This window comes from Branchiostoma belcheri, unplaced genomic scaffold (genome assembly GCF_001625305.1).
Source record: "Branchiostoma belcheri isolate BF01 breed outbred unplaced genomic scaffold, Haploidv18h27 scaffold31, whole genome shotgun sequence".
Classification (NCBI taxonomy): Eukaryota; Metazoa; Chordata; class Leptocardii; order Amphioxiformes; family Branchiostomatidae; genus Branchiostoma; species Branchiostoma belcheri.
Genome location: NW_017803921.1, coordinates 100,797 through 118,068, shown reverse-complemented (window position 1 = coordinate 118,068; position 17,272 = coordinate 100,797). Strand labels below are relative to the sequence as shown.

Below are 17,272 nucleotides of genomic sequence, written 5' to 3'. Positions count from 1 at the left end.
TAGCGTATGTATATGTTACAATAAACTAACAATAGTCAGTGTAAGCATAACTATAGATCTTTAGCGTTATCTGTGTTCGTGTATGAATATGTTTTATTCTGACAAAAAAAAGGTTTGATTGTTGCTTTACTGTAATGGAAACAGACAGATTATGAATTTGCAGTATTATGCCTCTTAATTGGAAATTTCCTACTCTTGAAAGTAACCTATGGGTACTATACATCTTGCTCATTTGTGAACAACGTAAGTAGTGTTTCTTTATGGTTATATATATGGTAATCATAACTTATACATCTACAATTCTTCAGACTAAAGCATATCATTATAAGGTATAAGAAATGTACGTGTAACCCTTGTAAGGTGTAAAAGTTCACTTCCTGTATTATTTGTATGAGGAACTTGACCGTCGCCATAGCTCTACAGGACAGGTGGAACAAATTTAATGTTGATGGTAACGCTTTCATTGAGTTGTACATTTTGTGGATTTGCTGATGTGATAATATCGTCACCCTTATGGTTTGGGTTGTTGCATGCTTTTGTGGTCATTTGTTTATATGTATTGGAGATCACAAAGGTTGGTTAAACATTATCACTTGATCGGATGTTTTGTGGGGTTCTTTACCAATACTAAAGCAATAAATATGTCAAAGATGATGTGCATTAATATTGTGCGCGTATCTTATGCTGAGGTCACAATTCCCATGCACGGCAGCTCGGCAGCTGTTGGGAACGAAAAGTACGATATAAAGGACTTCTCCATCAGACACAACGCAACTTTAAGTTTATTCCGTCAACACGACACAAAATCCTGCTTATGATTCAGAACATGTATTGCTATCACTGCACGGAATTTTATCTTGAATAACGCGTAAATATTTAATTTCCTTCACTCTAGTGAACATCCACGTTGGATATCTTAATGTATATAGAAACATGACATCGCAGCGCAGACGGACTATGATTCATACACAGAGTACAATGTCATACCTTTACGGAATGTTTGGTGTGCAACGAAGTACATTACAAGACAGGTCCTCCCAGTATCTCGTACCGTGCATTTATGGATCTATGAGCCCAGACAACTGTCACCATATATATACAAATCCTAATATGCACGTACAATACAGCTTATGCATTTGCACTTGCCTTGTACACTACCGTTACAGCATAAAGACCTTTTTGCATCATCCTTAGACACCTCATTACACATGATTGAATCAATCGGATATATCCCAATTTCTTCAAATTTCCTGATAATTTAATGTACAACCCACTGTGAGCATCATACATCCCGCTGTGCTCAATTTGATTGAATCATAGCGTGGTAACTAATGACCTTGACATGACGCTATTGGAATGCACAATTTAGCCTGACATCTCTGTTACCTATTCTCCTGTGGTCCGTACCCTAAGGGCTTCGTCGTGTGTCATATACACCATCAGCTGTAAAAATAGATGTTTTTCTGCAGTTCTTTTAAGGATCACTAGACAAAGTCCTGCTGCCTGCAGCGGCTGAGGTGTATCCTTCTTTTGACAGCATTGCGGATCTGTGGAGAGGGGAATATTACTCAACTATATATATATATATATATATATATAGAGAGAGAGAGAGAGAGAGAGAGAGAGACAGAGAGAGAGAGACAGACAGACAGACAGACAGAGACAGACAGAGAGACTGAGAGTTTACAAGATTCCATTTGCTAGGTCACAATTTAGTGTACATTAAGCGTACATTAAGGCTGCCAAATGAGTCTTTTCACATGCTTCCAACATGCTGAGGATTCAGTAAGACTTTATCACATTTATGTTTGGATCAAATATGAAAATGATTGATGAATTATCATTACCTCGGCGTTGGTAAAACAGTAGATGATTGACACAAAGGATCCCTGAAAACAGAACAGAGAAGAAGTTAATAATGCGGTTATTGCAAACACACGCCTCAAGGCTAATTAGAAGTACATATAACGTAGATATGATGATGATGGATACAATAATATCATGGATTAGTTCCTACAGGGTAGTATATATCAATCAAGACCAATTGCAGTACCATGAATATATACTAGGAGGCCCCAATTCTACCATCAAGCTTACTTTGTTTTATAAATACCACGGTCTAGTACAATGAACTATGTACTACTTTGTTTTACTCAAACACAAACAAACACACACACACACACACACACACACACACACACACACACATATATATATATAGAGAGAGAGAGAGAGTGAGAGAGAGAGAGAGAGTGAGAAGGCAACCCTTCTAACATGCTGCATTATGTAATCCAACACGGCAGTGTCTCTGTTATAGCACCAGTTACCATGGTGATAGACATCTGGTATTTTCTTGAGATGACGAAACCGGGCATAAACAGCATGTTTGCAAACATTACAATTGCTATGAAATGAAAGCGTCATGAACCAGTTCAGTTGTACCTGGAATGACTGGAAGAAGGAGTTGAAGTAGATGAAGACGAGTCTGGAGGTTCCCTGTCCGCTGGGGTGGACTATAAACAACACGTAGGTCACCCCGAGGAGAGGCAGCAGCACAACTGTAGCCTTGGCCGCCTTGATGCTTCAAAACAACAGACAAGCATCATGATCAGGCCACCCACAAAAACAGATAGGGACTGTTCCAAACCCTCAATATGGGGTGTCGTTTTGCAATATTACATTATCTAGTCTAATAAAATCATCTTGAATCAAACAACGTGCATCATCCCGCACATACAGCAGACGACATGCCATACAAAGACCAAAGCAGCAAACGGATCGTGAGTTACAGCTGCGAACACATAAAAACCAACTGGCCGCAATACTTCGCCGGAGGTCACTGACCTCCTTCACGGGTTACAAAGAATAAACGTTAAAGGGAATTGTTTTTGGCCAATAGAAAGGTACTCTATGTACCTGAAGCGCAGCCTATAGGAAGCGCGCCTTGGAGAGGCAGATCCTCCCGGACTGTTGGGGCTACATGGATGCACACAAACGACATCGGGGAACAGTAAGTGGTACAAAGGGTTGTACATGTAAGCACAATCAGATTCAATTCGTATAATAATTAATTTGATCAGACTGCTCCGAACCTTGATTGTCAGGTGTTTGGGGAAATGGAATAATCTGAATGTGTGACAGGGGCTTTAGTAGGGCCTTGCGAAGGCCAGGCTAAGGTCAGATTGACATATGGGAAATCATGCAGAATTTGAGTGTCCTACCTGTAGTGAGTGGCCTCCCGATGCTCAGGACTTGCCCTCAACTTCAAGACTAGTATTCTCACAACGTTTCCGAGTATGATGAAGTTTACCTGCAACGATATGTACAAATTTCATGTATGTCAGATCTAGAGTAGTGACTCTGATCTGGTAGAATCGGTAATATTCGGAGCCCTGAAAGATAGTCAGAATTTTTCATGTCGCTTTAGATTGATGGAATTACTTGCAGTTTAGTATTTGTATACAAATAGCAGACAACACTAACCATGGAACTCTCATCAATGATGAAAGATCCTCGCCATAAATGTGTTATGGCGAGGATCTTTCATCATTGATGAGAGTTCCATGGTTAGTGGTGACCGGTCGCGATCTTTACCAGTAGAATCAGGAATTGTTCCAGACAAATCACAATCTCTACACTGGACATACATATGTCACTGGCAAGAAAACTGATTTTACCAGCACGACAGCTGTCATTGCAATAGTTGACCAACTCTTTGGAGCCGGCCTCGTAGAGAAACCAGCTTTCTGTTGCCGGCTCCTCACAGTTTTTTTTAATCTGTAAAGCTTAATAAATAAAAGTTAACTCTGAAGATGTTAAAAAAAACTAACCAGTAAGATGAGGATGATTGGTCCGTGGAAGATGAAGTCATAATAGCTTGAAGAGATCCAGCACCTGTGGACAGATATTCAGTCATATCTGATATCAATATATCTTTTTTTCAATGATTTGAATTGTTAGTTGATAAAGGGAGGTCTGTAGAATAATGTAAGCTATTGATCTCCCTCGCATATATTGATTATTACTTTATACATATTAGTTAATATCCAATTCAAATTTCCTTGTTATGTGTTCATTATTTTCAAAATAAATCAGTATAGCGCAAACGTAATGAAAAAACAAAACAAAAGAAACACTTACCCTTCATCTTGTGCTAGGACCTTCACTAGAACCCACGCTACAATGATGGGCACTGGGACGCCTAGAACAACAGTAAGCCCACTTAACATATCTGTATGTAATCATTCAGTATGCCTTGACTATCATTTTTCCTTGATGCTTTTGATGTACGTCCAGATGTATGACGCAATGTACCTGACACAACTGTACGCATCGAGAATATATTGAATGTCTATGTTGCCGTTCCAAACCCGCAGTAGATGTCGATTGTTCACCAACATGTCTTTTGGCTCACGCCTGAGCGTTATGTGATCATCTATGAAAACACGTTTGCGTGCCTTAATCTTGTAACAGAGTACATATCATAGACCGCATGGTGTGTGAGAAGATGGTATTTATTCCACTATGAGTTACTTTACCTTTAAACTACTTAAAAGATAGAAATATTTCCAGTGCAAAGAACTGCATTCGTGATATTGTCTCGAAGTTGTACTTCACAACTCAGGTGGCTGGTTGTTGCCTACTCATCCCCAACGCTAGAATCGAAATCTTTTCAATCTTTTTTTCGACGCCAGCTTTTCTAAATGGATGACTTACATTTTCCACACGTTAATAATTGATCGGACTCCGCATGGTGCCAGTACTTTTGGTATGACACCTGTTTGTCATTGCAAAAAATCTCATTATTTTTGTCCCCACAATCGCCATTTGTGGCCATTATCCAGGCGACAAAAAGCGCTCCTGCCATTATCTGGCTGCGTTAATGGACAGTACGTGTGCTCGCGTCCAGACTGAGGTGATCTCATTATTCTTTACATATACCATGGATATATATATATAATATATACATACACATACAAAAATCGATTTTAATCAATCATACAATCCCTTGTGTTATATTGTGCTTTGCAACGTCTGCAACGAGGATTAGCATACAAAGAGATGTACCTCTTCGAAAAGTTTTGTATTTTGTCTCTGCATCGCCATTATAGGAGTTTCTTTATCGTAAATTCACCTTTTACCCATTTTACCTGAGTCAAGTGGGGGAATAAGTGCATATTCCAAGAATAGGGCCTGGCGGGCATTTAAACCCAGAACATTCGAATTGTAAATCCACAGCCCTAGCCATAAGACCACCTTAACACCTTCATAGTCGACACAGATATATTATGTATTATCATATATTTAATATTTTCTACCATAACGACAAGTAGTCCTAGGAAACCTGCATAGAAGCGGAAAGTGTTCAGACTTACACCACCCCACCATGGCATACACCCACAGGTCGAATTTCTCCGTGTTAAACGCATGCGCGACCATGATGTGTAGGTACAAGCCCTCCACAAACATCCAGAAGAAGTTGGTGGAGCTGAAGTAGTTGTTGAGTGTGACCACTGCCCGGCAGTACCACTGTATAACACACAGAAAGTACAGCGTGTTAAAGAATATACACAAGAGATGTACCAGGGTTTAGAAATACCCACTCTTGCATTCTATTCTGTGCGAGGCGTATTGCAGACGCCGATGATGCCCTGTGCGCACGTTATCATTTTCTTCTTGCATACAAAGCGACCTCATTAACGTTTGAAGCGGCCCAGCTTACGACTTCTAAAATATAAACTGTGTCCCTGCACGGCCAGCATGTGAACTATCCCTTTACAGACCGACCTGTAATGAACTTAAACTCACACTTTTGTCCCGCACTGCCTCCACAGTCACCACCGCCTGAATGATGAACCAGCTGGTGTTCCTGAGGATGAAGGTTGCCACCAGGTTCCAGTGGATGTTGTTCCTCGTACAGCGGATGCTCCTAACAAAAAAGTCATATATACTTCTAATCAATGCCGTTTTGGTTTCATCAGACGAAAATCGTAATTAAAACTGCCTGCATTGAATATGGAGCAAAATGCCCAACAGATACGTGTAGTAGTGCTGTGAGTTGCATATCAAAAACACATTTGTTAAAGATCACTTAGAAATTTGTTGGGTTTATCAATCGTGCAAAGTGCTCAAAATTCCATAGGAGGCTATGCAGTATGCATCACTACAACCGTGACATGACTGAGTTATACGGGAACATCCTGATCCATTCTCCACTTAACTTAATAATGATCTGAAGGAGAGCTATAGCCAGCAGTATTGTACTGGTAATTATTAGGGAACATACTATTCAATTCGAGAAGCTTGTCCTTGTAAAGGAACCGTAAAATAGCGACACCTTTCATGTCAACTTTAGGGACACCATAATGGTACATTTAGATCTGCTTTCATTTTGTTATTATCTCTATCAAACCCCTGTTTGGTTTCATTACGAAGTACAATAAGCGTGCATTTACAGATGCCCTCACAGTGCCACGTTTTATCTAGTGATGTGATGTGTTATTGAAACCGCAGCACACATGTACAACACTATATGGCGTATTCTTTCTCTACCAGTTTCTCTTGAGTGTGACTTTGGCTACTGTCCAAAGGCCCATTAAGGGGCTTTGTACAACATCAAGCCCGTCAGAAAATGGGGAAATAATGAGGTAGTCAGTCGGGACGATGATAACGCATGTTGTTACGCACTAAAGTCTGACCTTGGTGTATTTTTGTCACGAGCGCACTGGGGAGGACATGGGAGATGCTGATCCCAGACGCTGGCTTGCATTTTTATGAGGCTCACTTCTTCTCAGCGAAAAGGAACTAAAAATATCTTAAAGTTTGATTGCAGGCAATAGCAGGCAGTAACTATATCATGTAGCTTTCACGAGATATGTACCGACAGACTCCGATCGGAGTTTCTGTTGACAGACACTCGAGTACTCCGATCGGGCTTAAAGCTTTTTTTACCGACTCAACCAAATCGCAGTCTTTACCTGGCACATATATTGATTTGTTAGTTGTCATTTAAGGGGATTATTAGAGCATTTAAAGGATTACATAGTGGATGGACAGGATAAGCTTTCAATTTACCGCAAGCGATACAATCAATTAGATTTGCGATGCGCTTTTGCGTCACCGTACAAAAACATCATCGATTTTTATCAAGGTTGTTTCCTAGTTCGACCTTCGAAGCTTTCAGGATGTTATCAACAGGCACTTAACTACTCTCCGAGCAGAAGTTTAGGCTTAAGCGTATCCTTGACGTGGTTTCGAGCGTTTTTATCGGGCTTTCTTTTTCCACTTGTATTCTTTACGCCAGCCAAACTTCAGTTGGCATATGGATACTGCCCTGCCAATTTGATACTGTCTTGCCAATTTGATACCGCGTCTTGCATATTTTTACCAATTTGATACCGTCTTGCATATTTTTGCCAATTTGATACTGTCTTGTTTTTGGCCAAATTTTGATACTGTCTTGCTTTTTCTTGCCAATTTCATAGTACTGTCTTGCCAATTTGATACTGTCTTGCTTTATCTGCCAATTTGATACTGTCTTGTAGCCATTGGAATATCACCTCGATTAACGTACTCACTTAAGATAGGCAAACATGGCAAACGCAAAGACCAGGCAGACGAGAGAGATAGCATGTCCGATGTCCTGGAGTAGCTTGGCGTTCTCCAAATGCTGTTCCCAATGTCTCTGAAAGAAGAAATACGACAATCACTTCAAAACAGCTTGGGTGCATTTAGCTACGGGTCTTTGAATATAATCTATCTTCCGTTTTGGTCATTAGCGCTCTGCGTGCGGTATAATGAAATGATTTCAAAACTGTTCATAATTGCTCCCATTGCTCACAATGCTCATATGATTATAGTTAGAGAGTTCAGGCTTTGTTCCAACACAAGAAGGAAGCTCACCATAAATTTTCGGTCGATCTCGTCAACCTTGGTCAGATGTATGATACACTTGCTGACCCTCCGGAAGTCGGCAAAGTGATGACGTCAGGAACGCATCAAAAGTGGCGGGAAAATGGAATCTCCCACCGTCACGGTTCGAGAGGGTGACGGTGGAAGATTCCGTCTTCCCGCCACTTTTGATGCACTCCTGACGTTGACATCACGCTTCCGACTTCCGGAGGGTCAGCGAGTGCATCATACATCTGACCAAGGTTGGTGACCTCGACCGAAAATTTATGGTCTATGTATTCTACCAGGTTGAACACGGATGAGCTTTCAGTCGAATCTTTCATTTATAATTAATAAGGTAACGTGTTATGCTTGCCTGTACATAGTATTTTTCTAAAAATGTTTAGTATGTGTCCTGATGGTGCGTTGATATGAATCTTTTTTATACCTTCTTAAAACTTTCGTATAGCCGTATTGACTATTTCTGTATGTACAATTGTGTAATAAGCTGCTTTCTTTTTACTCATGCAAAATGTAATCAGCTGAACAAAAGCAGAGCATGACGTACGCTACTGTCATCCACGCTGGAGTTTTTGTTGACCGGACGACAGTGACTATAGTCAGCCTTCTTCGCCCAGGTGCCGTTCAAATGGCAGAACTTTGTCGCGTTTTCTGAAAGAAATAGAGTGGAGTCATTCCTCAAGTTAACATCTAGCTCATGGTGTAATACAGTCGTCCCTCAGTAAGGCATCTGGGGCCGCATAGTTCCCGATTAGAACTTTTAGTTGCTTTCACTTTTGTTCTGTGCAAACTTGCACTACTTCATAGGCTCTCTCTTCGGGCCGGTAGTATATTTGTTCCCCGCCGCCCAGCTCCTCTAGACCCCCCCCCCTTAAGAGTTTTGCATGACGGGAATTGATTAGCCCACTCGCATCAATGTGACTCCCGTCGTGCAAAAGGTGATTTCCACAGAAAATTTCAAATGGAATACAAAAAAATATCTGAGGGATGCCGTTAGGGTTTGGGCATTTCTTAAAGGGCAAATGCATTTCTACTTCAACTATTGTTGAATTGGAGTTCTTTGGCTGAATAGCAGTCTTTATCCCTTTTCAACGCATATTGCCAAATGAATTGCTAGATTTGCACCATAAGACCTCGATCCGTCTTCCAGGAAGCTAAAGCAGTGCACCTGAGGAGAAGTAGTGTTCTGTTATCCCATAACGACGTCTGTCTTATGAGATAAGGTCTACTATACTTTATTACATCATTCTACAACCTACGCAGAACGTGGGGAACTTGAAAGAAGTTGGTTGTCCACCGCAGGGCAGTTTCTGAGACGGCTGTAAGTAATCGGCAGCGTCTGGTTCAATAGTTACTATAAGTGTTTGATGTAGCGGCAACGTTATCTGACTGCGCAGTACGGCTCGGTACATAACATCTTTAACGGAGAGTCCGCCCGTCTATGTTAACGCGTTTAACCTAGCTAGCCTTCCTGACGCCATCGCTTTGATTTTTGTAGTCTTTCTCCTACAGCTCTTTCTGAAGTTTTTTTGATTGAACGTCTCTGCACTTCCTTGAGAGCAGCCAATACCACTGAGTTTCAGTATGAAAATAAGTTGAGTTACCGCTGCATTATATTTTCATTACCATTAAGGCCCCCAAAGCGATTTCAGGGCAGTAAAACTGGGTTTTCTAAGTCAGTTTTCTGGTCTTTTCATGCAGTTAGTTGAATCAGCTCTGTCCCACAGCAAACTGATTTCTGTGAGGCAAAAATACGATGTTGCTGACGAAACACGGTTGCTTTTTTCATTTCGAAAGCTGGTTCTAGCTATTTGTTGGTGGTGCTGAATAGTAAAGGGACTCCTCATGTAGCTTATTTTGGGGCTATTTCAAACGCTTGAAGTAAGAAATGTCGAAAATGTGCTAAGAAGTGGCAATAAATGGCAATATTAGAAAGAATTCATCATCTAGAATTTCTTTTTTATTTAGTTGCCCTAAAATTGCATTGAGTGTCTTTAAGCTTACCGCTGGTGTCGTATGGGATGCCGCGCAGCTCGGAGAAACAGGACATGCGCACAACTCTCCCTGTGGGAGTTGGCGGCCAGCACGTCAGACCGTCCCAGGATGCATTGCACATCACACCTGGTCAAACGAGATGGGAAAAGGTGCACTATAAAGCGATAACTTGATCTAAACTGACACTTGTGCTTACGAGTCAGCGACTTTGTCATTATGACTTCACCACACCACGAACTGTAAAGCATTGTTTTCCCTTGTGTTTCTCCTTCTTTCCCTGCCATGTCGTAAAATGGATTCAATTTTGGGGCCAAATGACCTGACATTTGCAAAAGGCGTTGGAATATTCCATTGCTGGATGGAGGTATAGATTGTTGGAACACTTCACAATTTGGACAGGGGTGATTTAAGACCAATCCATTTGTGAGGGAGGGTGCAGGCCCATTTTTGGTACGGGGGATGTGGTGAAGCCATCTGCTGCATTTGCTCCAATGCCTTTCTTGTTTTAATTGGTTTCTCCATACGTAATATGTTATCCACCGAAGGTAATATGTTATCCAGTAGTAGATTTTGAACTGCTACATCATAGAGTGTCAGCACTCACTTGACCATGGCGTAAAAACCTTCCGCCATATTGGTCGATTAAACTTTGAAGTTGCCAGGTGATTTCTTTCGTGTATGAAACAACACAGCGTTGCATTGCCTATGAATTATCAGCGATTTCTAGCGTTCATTATGTACAAGCTGAATATATAACAAGTTAGCATTGTCCATACTGATATACCTTATAGACTTACCCACGGAACCTGTACCAACATCCTTGTGCTTACTGTAGCATATCAGTTCCTTGATATCGTCTAATGTGTACTCCCTCAGCCGCAAAGACTGTCCATAACAGACCCATACATGCAGCTGTGGACAGAGGATCATCAAGTTATTAAGACTCGAAATAAGCGAGACTTTAACATCAATTAACCTGAGCAACAATCCTTTTACAGTGTTGATTGCATTTTCCCTTTCAACGATCTGAATCAGATTTGTTTCTTTCACATCTCACAGTAGACTTCAGTTTGCACATATAAAACTTTAACGCCCACTGCGTGGATTCACCCGTACGTGGGAGACCGTAACTGCAACTTTGAATCCCATCGCAGAACGTAGGCGCTACTGTCTCAAGCAATCTCGCAAATGTGTTTTTCGAGAAGTAACTCTTGGAAATCCCAATGAGCTACTAAATGGGATGATTATGTCTGTGACTCACACTAGTTCATAATTGCCCATTTCAAGAAGCTTGGGGTCGAACCAAAACACGAAATGAGCACAATTAGACATGCCGTTTCTCCTTTACAGTGCATTTCGAGCCTAAGTGTTCGGCCATAAGGTAGCAATGCGCTGCGTGATGCAATCCAGTTCCTCAAACAAAGACAAACTTGTGTGGTAATTTTGCCATCATTTCCCGTACTTACAATAGAAATAAGTCCGGCTACGATCATCTAGTGCTACTGTCCAGGCGGTCTTGTGAATTGTGCATGAGGAGAATAAATCCCGATGCTATTTTTTTTTGTACTTTCGTAACTTCCAAAATTTTATAAAAATCCAATTAAACATGCGTTTTTACGTTAGCAAATATGTTTCAAGTGTACATGTTTCGCTGTAGGATAGCGATAGGCAGATCGTACGTTCAGTTCTTCTTTCGAGGACTCCAAAATCGAATTGACATTTACGCTTGTACGGTATCCTTTCCTACTGCACACATAAACCCAACTACGTTACCTATTAAATACTACTACCCAGGCAATCTCGTGAAATATGTATGGGGAACGTAACTCAGTGGACAATCCCAATGCGTTTTACATTTGCTGCTTGTCCGCTCTGCTATTGCTTCTCGGACTGCAAAATGACATTGACATTTGCCGGTGTAACTTTACGATAATGTTGTCATCATTTCCCGTCACTACAGCAGGAATTGGCCAGTCAACTACACTCCTTTAGTCCTCAGATACAGACAATTTCATGAACTATGTGTGACGAAAGTAACAGGCAAAGTTCTTTGGAGGCAAGATACTAATACTAGTGATAGTTAGCCTCCGCCAACTGATTACTGGCTGGAGAGCTATAGAGCTTTGCTCCTTAAGATTATGAGGAAAGCAATTCAATGTGTGACTTAATGACAAAATTATCGTCGTACTTCGTAACACTGAAAAGTTCAGAAAGTGTTCATTTGGAGTTGTAGGGCATGCGGAAAGACTGAAATGAGCACATTCAATTATCTATGCCTTTCTAAATGGACGTGCAAAATGTATCAAGCGTTTTGCTGCAAAGTCGCGATAGGCAGTTCTCGTTTCGCGCACTCCAAAATTCAATTGACATTTACGCTTGCACGACGTATGTAATGTTGGCACCCATTCCTTACACATCCCTTAACATCGAGGCAGAATTGAGAAATGGGCTTAAGGATCTAGAAACGGCGCCTTAAGGTTAATAAGGCCGCCTACAGGGATACGGAGATGTATTACTGTGAACTTTACCGTTCAGCCGCAAACACACGTTTGCGTCATAAGTCTTTAGTATGGTCTCTTTAGTTATAAATGGACATCGTCTCTAAAGGCTAAAAGGTCTAAAATACATGTACGTTTCTACCAAGATCACAAAACCCACTCATGATGGAGAATGTAGGTCTATTTATTATCCACTACCTACACAGAGGTAAAACCCCATGATAGCAGACGTAGTAGCTGTATAAGACAGAAGTCGTATGTTTGTGTGGTAAAATTCAACTTTTGTCGATTATGAGTTGGCAAAAACTTGGCATGTATAGTTAGTGTCAGTAACAAGAAGCATTTGAATACAAAAATTTGTACTAACATCACAGCTATTCCTTGTCAATCATTCCTTGTAAATCTAGCAACCAGTATGTGTAGATAGAAGTACAATGAAGTACAATATAGAATTAAAATATAAGAGAGAGATACAGATGTATGTTCTAAAAGAAGTTATCCCCTAACAGTAAAAAATGGACATATGAATATATAATTAACACATGTATGTTTTATTGCAAATTCATGTCCGAGGGCTAATTGCAGGAACAGAAGAAACATTTGGTATAAAAAGAAGAGACAATTAATACACAGAGAACTATGATAATGTCAATAGAGATAGATGGAGACCAGTTGGTAAAAACAGGAAACCCCGTACCTGTAAAAGTAGCCACACCACGCTGAGAAGCCGCGGCCTGGCCATCGTCTTGCTCACGTCCGTTCCTGCGATTCCTGTAGGGTGAACATGTAAATTTTGAACTCCTGGAGGTCAGCTTCTTGGAAACCTGTGTGTAAATTGCATCGTGTCCAGGAACGGACGAAAACACCGGAAATTATGCTCGGAAGACTTACCCATGTTTAGCCTCTAGACCTGGACCTACCCATGTTTAGATCTGGAGATTCGTGAAGAATGAGTCATCGGTAGGAAATTGTTTTTTCTGTTCTGTCCTAAACCAAATAGATACCAAACGTCCGGCTTTAGGGAAAAATATGCCTCAACGGGACGAGTTGATTATGTTCTCTAGCCAATAACTCTTAGTTAACATAGAAGTCTATTCTAGTATTTCTTCATAAATTATTCAAATGAGGTCCTGATTTGAATAAGCTATGTTTAATGATACTCATCGTCACCTAACTTCCAAATATAGTGGCATTCTCGTCAGTCACCATCATTAAATTATGGCATTTTCCCCATTAATTATATAAATTAGGTCGTCATTTACAGAATCAATATCATGCCAACATTCTTTTCGTTCTCTATGTACGAACTGTATAAATGAAGGCACGCATCCCTGGGTAGCTAGGAGTTTCGACATAGAATATTGAAAATTTAAGTCGTTTTCATGACCTACTTTGAAGCTCTGCTCTTGGACGAACGTAGCCCTGAACTCCAACCCATTATGTACTTTCTTTCATAGCCTAGATGGATGATGCTATTAGGATACGAACGCGACTTCATGTTAACGTCTGCTCGGCTTGGATTCAAAGTTTAAAATGAAAAGCTCACGAAGAGCTGGTCTTCAATTCTAACGGCGGATGTGGATCGGCAGCTCCGCATGTAAAGTGATGGAGAGGTGCCTCCACAATGTCTTAATGTTAGCGGGGATTTTCGTCCAACTTGCTAAGGTGCTAAGGGCTGCAGGACTTCAAGCAATGGCAGTGAGCCTAAGATCAGTCTTGAATAGGCTAAGACTAGTAAGAGGTATATGTCTTCAAAGGATGGTAGTAAATTAAGACAAGGAGGCGCCTCATAGTCTGTAAATGACACAGGCCGTAGGTTTTTTGTGGACGAAATACGACTCTCAATCAAGGTATCATTTTGGCCAACGCGATTGTTGCAATAAAAAACACATTAACCCTGAACATCCGGTAGGGCATCATCTAATTTGTGGTAGTTTGGGTAATGCCGACCTCCGATCCATATTGAAATGTGGACAACTCCAATCTGAAAGGATCCACAGCCACCTCCAATAGATTTGAAGATCATTTGGCGTCGCAGCAGGCTAGACAAATTATTGAAATTGCCATATCAAGGTCAGTAATGATGAGATGATACCGGGGCAGCAGTGTGGGTCACGCCAGGACAATGGGTAGGATTTGAGCTACGGCTTGAGGAGGATTTGATTTGATTTTGGGAGGATTTACGATTCTGTCATGGAAATTACAAATTGAACAAAAAGCGCTTCGCTTGACTTGTCTCCAATGGTAAGCGTGGACTATTAAGTCATCCTTAAAAGGTACCGGTGCCGAGAAACACAATTCTGATAAGGTTGGAGTTACATTAAGGATAGTCAAGGTTATCAAGCTCAAGTTTGAAGTAACATTTCAGTCTGGCAAGTAGCACGAGGGGCTTTCATGTATCCAGTTCTGACGGCACGCGTGGATTCTCAATTCTGCATGGTGCAGAGAAGTGCAGTTCTGCAAAGGTTGGCCATGCATTATAAACCGTAGGCAAGGATTCCCCTCGCAGTATGGAAAGTTGAATAGTGGCCGGTCTTTAGGCAAAGGCTATATATTTTATATTAGGGGGGATTTTAGTTCAGCGTGACAAGTAGATATCTTCCAGGCATTTACCAAGTTTGCCGAGTTTGCCAAGTTACATCAAGCGTTGCAATATTTTCCATTTAACCTGGAAAGTGCTAGAATATGACTCTTGCCGATTGTAAACGTTAGGGAGTCCTGTCAGTGAGCAGTGTAACCCACTATCACTAGGCAACACAGAACCATCTGTCTAGCTTTAGATATAGCTATAGAGGTATGAATGTAGAAGTAGGTACATTCCATTCGTCTGGGTCCCAGACCTCGCATTACTTCTGGCTGTAGCACGAGAGCGTATTTAGATAGATGCCTTCGAGAACACAAGACGGAAAAGGTTTCACAGTTTATCTTACCAATCATCATGAGGTTTGAAATAGTGCAGGTATAAGGGCAAGGCTGCTGCAGGCGTAGCAATCACCGTCTGGAGTAACTAAATAGATGGAGAGCTTGGTAACAGGCTATACATTCATGTTAGCTGAAGATTACAGTTCAGCGGGGCAAGTATATATCTGGAGGCGTCAGTCTATATCGTCCAAATATACATTATCAAATACTGAAAAGTGGAAGTACGAAACCTAAAATGTTGACAGTATGTAACTGTCGGCAGGGATTTTCAGTACAGCCTCAGTAATGGTCGGCCGGGGCAAACTTCAAGGTATGATTAGGAATAAACTTAAAGATGTTCACTGGGCTTTCCAGTTTAGGTGTTGATATTTCATATTAACTTCAGTGAAAAGAGTGGATTCTCCACACGGCCTCAATAGTTACACTAAGTGCTGGTGTATTCGTGTAATGGCAATGGGTCGACGATAGGCACGACCTTCAGTAAACGTTCTATTAGATGCCTAGAGGTCCAAGTCCTTCTACTTCTGATACAAAAGTACACCAAGCGTTGAAAGATTTTCCGTTCAACCTGAAAAGTGCTAAAATATGCATATTGTAATAGTTAGGGAGATGTTATCAATGAGCAGTGTGTAATTCACTATCATTAGCCAACACAGATCCATCCGTCTAGCTTTAGATGTACGAGTGTAGACGTAGGTACATTTGGGTGGCTGCCAAACCTCGAAGTACTTATGGCTGTAGCACGAGAGCGTATTTAGATAGATGCCTTCGAGAGCACAAGCACGAAAGGTTTCACTATTTATCTTACCAATCATCATGAGGTTTGGAGTAGTGCAGGTATAAGGGCAAAGCTGCTGCAGGCGTAGCAAGCATCGCTTAAAGTAACAGGCTATATGTTTAAGTTAGCTGTGAATTATGTAACCGAGACAAGTATCTGAAGGCGCCGGTCTAGTACTTCCAAATACACATGATAAAATCTGCCTGAAAAGATCCTGGAAGTACAAAACCTAAACATGAGGCCAGCATATGACTGTAGGCAGGGATTTTAAGAACAGCCTCAGAAGTGATGCGTGGTGCAAATCTTCGAGCTATGATATAAAGATAAAGCATGAACTCAAAGATGTTCGCTGGGCTTCCCAGTTGAGCTGCTGATATATTAATGAACATTCTCAACATGGTGCGGCTCAACATAAAGAAACTTTTGAAAGTTAGAAATGTCAGTTCAGCCTGACAACTCGCACGAGAAGTTTATCTTTATCTATAGTTTCAATTTCACGCATGGATTCTCGATTCTGCATGGTGCCGAGAAGCGTTGCTCTACAAATGTTGACGGTGTACTAAATCGTAGGTGAGGATTCCCCATGCAGCCTGTGACTTGATGATCCTCAGGCAACGACCATATGTTTATGTTAGCTGAGGATTCCGGTTCAGTTCAGTTCACACAAGTCTATATCTGAAGGCGTTACTCCAAGCAAATACGTGATCAAATTTGCCTGAAAGGCGCCTGGAAATACAAAGCCTAGAAGGGACGTGAACATATTACTGTGGGCGGGGGATTCTCAGTTCAGTCTCAGAGGAGATACGTACACACATACATGATCGTACTTAGAGAGTTGAAGCATTAACGTAGTTCAGCTTCAAGCGTTTTGTATCAACTATTATTTCTACAAGTTCTTTTCCATACAGACCAGTCTCTAACTCAATAGATATGTCCTTAAATGTGGAGTATGGACGGCCTCTTCTCCGTTTCGCTTCTGGAGACCAGAGAAGCAGTTTTCCACCTGGTTCGCCATGCCGAGTAACATGGCTGGCTTGGCTTAACCCACGGCGCTTGACTACTGTAGAGATTGGTGGAAGGGAGCTGTAGAGTTACACATCTTCTCTGCCACAGAGGAGACATGTGTAATGCAAATCTCCATACTACAATTAAGAATACACATTTGGTG

General features: G+C 41.2%; 1 protein-coding gene across 1 annotated transcript; it reads right to left on the bottom strand.

The window, feature by feature from the left end:
• Positions 1-1,438: 1,438 nt before the first annotated feature.
• On the bottom strand, positions 1,439-10,798 carry LOC109474516 (corticotropin-releasing factor receptor 2-like). Its single transcript, XM_019774809.1, has 12 exons — positions 10,704-10,798; positions 9,916-10,032; positions 8,459-8,562; positions 7,578-7,684; positions 5,809-5,929; positions 5,376-5,529; positions 4,141-4,201; positions 3,831-3,894; positions 3,222-3,310; positions 2,443-2,581; positions 1,848-1,889; positions 1,439-1,547 (listed from the first exon to the last, which is right to left on the bottom strand). Exons 2-12 carry the CDS (start codon positions 10,025-10,027, stop codon positions 1,485-1,487), a joined length of 1,056 nt encoding a protein of 351 aa, XP_019630368.1. The 5' UTR covers positions 10,028-10,032; positions 10,704-10,798; the 3' UTR covers positions 1,439-1,484.
• Between the last annotated feature and the right edge of the window lie 6,474 nt (positions 10,799-17,272).